The sequence below is a fragment of the Bison bison genome, unplaced genomic scaffold (assembly GCF_000754665.1).
Source record: "Bison bison bison isolate TAMUID 2011002044 unplaced genomic scaffold, Bison_UMD1.0 scf7180017864324, whole genome shotgun sequence".
NCBI lineage: Eukaryota > Metazoa > Chordata > Mammalia > Artiodactyla > Bovidae > Bison > Bison bison.
Genome location: NW_011494896.1, coordinates 11,822,313 through 11,827,066, shown reverse-complemented (window position 1 = coordinate 11,827,066; position 4,754 = coordinate 11,822,313). Strand labels below are relative to the sequence as shown.

At 39.5% G+C, this 4,754-nt stretch overlaps 1 protein-coding gene across 1 annotated transcript in view; it reads right to left on the bottom strand.

Moving 5' to 3' along the window:
• LOC104998190 (glycerophosphodiester phosphodiesterase domain-containing protein 4-like) overlaps nucleotides 1-4,754 on the bottom strand; it is a 111,171-nt gene that overhangs the window by 103,624 nt on the left and 2,793 nt on the right. Inside the window, exon 2 of the mRNA XM_010853256.1 lies at nucleotides 1,555-1,648. Within this exon, the coding sequence (XP_010851558.1) occupies nucleotides 1,555-1,648 (94 nt within the window). The remainder of the gene's footprint in view (nucleotides 1-1,554; nucleotides 1,649-4,754) is intronic.

The following is a 4,754-nucleotide window of genomic DNA, read 5'->3' as shown; positions in this document are numbered from 1 at the left end:
TGAAACTCCAATACTTTGGCCACCTCATGCGAAGAGTTGACTCATTGGAAAAGACCCTGATGCTGGGAGGGATTGGGGGCAGGAGGAGAAGGGGACAACAGAGGATGAGATGGCTGGATGGCATCACCGACTCGATGGACATGAGTTTGAGTGAACTCTGGGAGTTGGTGATGGACAGGGAGGCCTGGCGTGCTGCGATTCATGGGGTCGCAAAGAGTCAGACACAACTGAGTGACTGGACTGAACTGAACTGAATGACAATTATAATGCTCTTTGTTCCTTACTTTTATCTATGTCCTGCTGCTGCTGTTGCTGCTGCTGCTAAGTCGCTTCAGTCATGTCCAACTCTGTGCGACCCCATAGATGGTAGCCCACCAGGCTCCACCATCCCTGGGATTCTCCAGGCAAGAACACTGGAGTGGGTTGCCATTTCCTTCTCCAATGCATGAAAGTGAAAAGTGAAAGTGAAGTCACTTATCGTGTCCAACCCTCAGCGACCCCATGGACTGCAGCCTACCAGGCTCCTCCGCCCATGGGATTTTCCAAGCAAGAGTACTGGAGTGGTGTCTATGTCCTAGTTCCCTGCTAGATTCTATACTCATTGAATTAAGGACAACTGTAACTTTATTTCTCATACTTTTCTCTGAAGTGCCCTGTATGAAAACAGAAACCAAACGTTTTTGATCTCTGTAACCTAAGTACTTATCACTCATATAATATATTTTGCTGAAAGAAAAATTAATGATCTCTGTAACCTAAGTACTTGTCACTCATATAATATATTTTGCTGAAAGAAAATTAATGCAAATGTCAACTCTTGTGCAGGTTGGGTTCTTTAGTATCAGAGAGGAAATCAGAGGAGACAAGAAATTATGAAACCAGAGAAAGATATACATATCCTATGTGTAAGTGGGCACTGAAAAACTCTAGTTACCTAAAAGTTAGTCTCCCATAAGCTTTCCAGTTCTGAAGACTCCTCTGCTGCCTGGCCTACATTTCTCACACTACATGACACTACTCTATCACTCTATCACATATCTCACACTACACAACACTACTATGTCAGGAAACAGGCAGGGTCTCTATTACCTAAATATTTGCTAAAATGTAATTTGCACCAGATTAGGGGATTAGCATTTGAGAGCAGAACAGGTTTAACTCACTAGATAATTTGTAAGATCCAGAAAGACTGATCCTCAAGAAATGGGCTATGAAATGAGTAGTCCAATGAATAAGTGTATTGCCATGTGAAGATGCAGGTGTCTAAAATGACAACACTGAATGAATCAGAAAATAAGCCATGAAACACAGGAAGAGAAAAAGGATGTTCTGCCTCCCTTTCAAATGATCAAAATGAAAAGACACACCCTCTAACAGCACAACCCTTTTTACCCCTCTATCCCTCCTGCCTAATATTTAAGTGGCTGATGAAAACCCAGACTCTGCGAAGAGTGATCTGAGGGCTCCCAGCACCAACTGGGAACCATACCACAGACAGAGCACCTCATGAGACTACTCAGGAAGGGAATGGGAAAAATGGGAAACATTACTCACCAGTAGCAATGTTGTGTAGGCAGCCAGGATCCCAAGGAAACTCAGCAAGACAATGGACCAAAAGAACCAGACTCCTGTACCTAGGAAAACAACCCTGCAGAAATGTGTTTCAATTTCTAAAACATAGAAGTTAGTAGTATCTCTGCCAAGGATAGGGGACAAGACTGGACTAGAAGAGGCATAAGAAAACAGGGGAATAAGAAGAGGAGCAATTTGGGAATAATTACCCTTTGCAGGTATTTAGTTGAGAAGTTTTAATTTTGCTCTACAATCAGGTACATTAATAGGATTCTGTACAACTTGTATGCTTTTTAAAGTTATTTAGAATAAAGACTCAAAAAATATATACTCTTTAAAAAAAATAAAATGCAGAAATTATGGAATATCAAAAGAGAAAAAGTCATCCATAAGTTCACTGCCTTCATATAGCTAATACATGACAATTTGGCAGATTCCTTGTCCTTATAAATATGTTCTCTTACATAATAGCAAGCCACTATATTAACATCTATATCTTGTGTAAGAGATTTGTAGTCCTCCTTATTACTAAAGTAGTTTATAAGTTAAAATTGCTAATAAACTGATTTAAGTTAAACAATGTTATAATTACTCTAAATATTATATGTCATAGAATTTAGATTCTTCATTTCAAGATAACAGAAATTATTTCCTCTCCTTATGAGACCTAGAGAAATTATGTTTTAATGATATAAAATATAGATTATTGAACATATTACTACATTAAATATAAGAAAAAAATCTCTTTGGTCAGGGGTGAGAAGACATGCCAAGAGAAAAAGTTAGACAAGCAGTCAACCTAGCAAGGCTGATCCCAGATCAAGACACTGGGAAGAGTATCCTCTAAAACATGATCTCACAGCCAGGAATCAGAAAATGTGTAAGTGATGTTACCAAATTAACCTAATAATGCCAACTAATACAATAACTTGCACAAAAATATAATTAAGATAACAATCAGAAAAGAACAATAAAAAATATATTCAAGATCTTCAGAGAGATAAAGGACTCATATCCATATAACAAGAATAGAATGTTTATATACAAGCAGAGTAATAATCAAAAAATGAAATACAGGGGGAAAAAACATGTAGGATAGACATAAAGCACTCTAAAGACAGCCAAAGAATTAATTACATGACTTATCCAGCAGCAATATTGACTTTATATTCCAAATGAGAAAGAAAAGTTTGGTTTTGCCTTCAATGGTACCTCTATCTTTTCTAATAATTTCTCTAGCCACATTATTTTCTCCCCTCATCAACATAATGGCCTTCTTATCTATTTTCATTCGCATGTAAATATTTAATATTAGGTCATTTCCAAATTCTCCCACCAAACAGGTGAAGGTCCCATCTGCCCGCTGAGTACTGCTGGCAAAGGAAAAATTGTGGGAGGCCTGCAATGTGGGAGACCTGGGTTCGATCCCTGGGTTGAGAAGATCCCCTGGAGGAGGGCATGGCAACCCACTTCAATATTCTTGCCTGGAGGATCCCATGGATAAAGGAGCCTTGCGGGCTAGAGTTCATGGGGTCACAAAGAGTTGGACTGAGTGACAAAGCACAGAGACCTATTAAAAAGAGAACCAATTAAGAATTCTACAAAGGAAAATACAGCAAGAAAAATTAAGAATGCAGTGAACAAATTTAATAGCAGATAAAACACAGCCAAAATAATTTGTTTAGCAAAAAACCAAGTCAGGAGACAAATATCAAGAAGGAAACAGAGACACACAAAAAACATGAAACGTACAGAAGAAAGAATATGACACTTATGGGAAGAAGAGAAAAGGCCTAACACACATGAAACTAATGTTTCAAAAGAAGAAGCAGTCGAAAATGGGATGAAGGCTTTGCTGGTGGCTCAGTGGTAAAGATCCACCTGCCAATGCAGAAGACACGGGTTCAACACTTTATCCGGGAAGATCCCACAGGAGATGGGGCAGCTAAGCTCATAAGCCACACTAGTGAGCCCACATGCTGCAATCATTAAAACCCACACATCCTAGAGTCTATGTTCCATAATATGAGAAGCACCAGAATGAGAAGTCTGTGCACTGAAACTACTGTGAGTAGCCCCTGCTCATCACAACTAGAAAAAAAGCCCACATGCAGCAACAAAGACTCAACAAAGCCAAAAATAAATAAGCAGATACTTTAAAAATAGTTTTAAAAGAAAAATGAAAGATAAAGCCTGCCGCTGCTGCTGCTAAGTGGCCTCAGTTGGGTCCAACTCTGTGCGACCCCATAGACGGCAGCCTACCAGGCTCCCTCGTCCCTGGGCTTCTCCAGGCAAGAACAGTGAAGTAGGTTGCCATTTCTTTCTCCAATGCATGAAAGTGAAAACTGAAAATGAAGGCGCTCAGTTGTGTCCAACTCTGTGCAACCCCATAGACAGCAGCCCACCAGGCTCCCCTGTCCATGGGATTTTCCAGGCAAGAGTACTGGAGTGGGGTGCCATTTCCTTCTCCAATGCATGAAAGTGAAAACTGAAAGTGAAGGCATTCAGTCGTGTCCAACTCTGTGCAACCCCATAGACGGCAGCCCACCAGGCTCCCCTGTCCATGGGATTTTCCAGGCAAGAGTACTGGAGTGGGGTGCCATTTCCTTCTCCAAGATAAAGCCTAAGAATTTTCAAAATGATTAAAAATATTGGATTGTTCTGGGATGATTCAGAGAAGTATTCACTGTTGGGATTAGACCTTATGCTATCACAGAAAATGCTAGATAAGGTTGTTACATATGCTCTGACAGTTGATCACTGGATGACGTTTATGCCTCTAATTTAAGTACTAGTATATAAGATTAACTACTAGTCACACATCTTATTTTCAATGACAGAGAAATGGGATAAGAAAAAATTCATATATATATATCTCCTTACATATCATATATATTATAAACATACATTTTATTCATATATATCATTTAAATACATATATATGTGTGTATATATACACACATATATCTGTATGTTGTTGTTCAGTCTCTAAGTCATGTCCAGCTCTTGCAACCCCACAGACTGCAACACGCCAGGCCTCTCTATCCTTCACTATCTCCTGGAGTTTGCCTAAGTTCATGTCCATTGAGTTGGTAATGCCATCCAACCACCTCATCTCTTGTCCCCCTCTTCTTCTGCCTTCAATCTTTCCCTGCATCAGGGTCTGGGAAATATATATATAT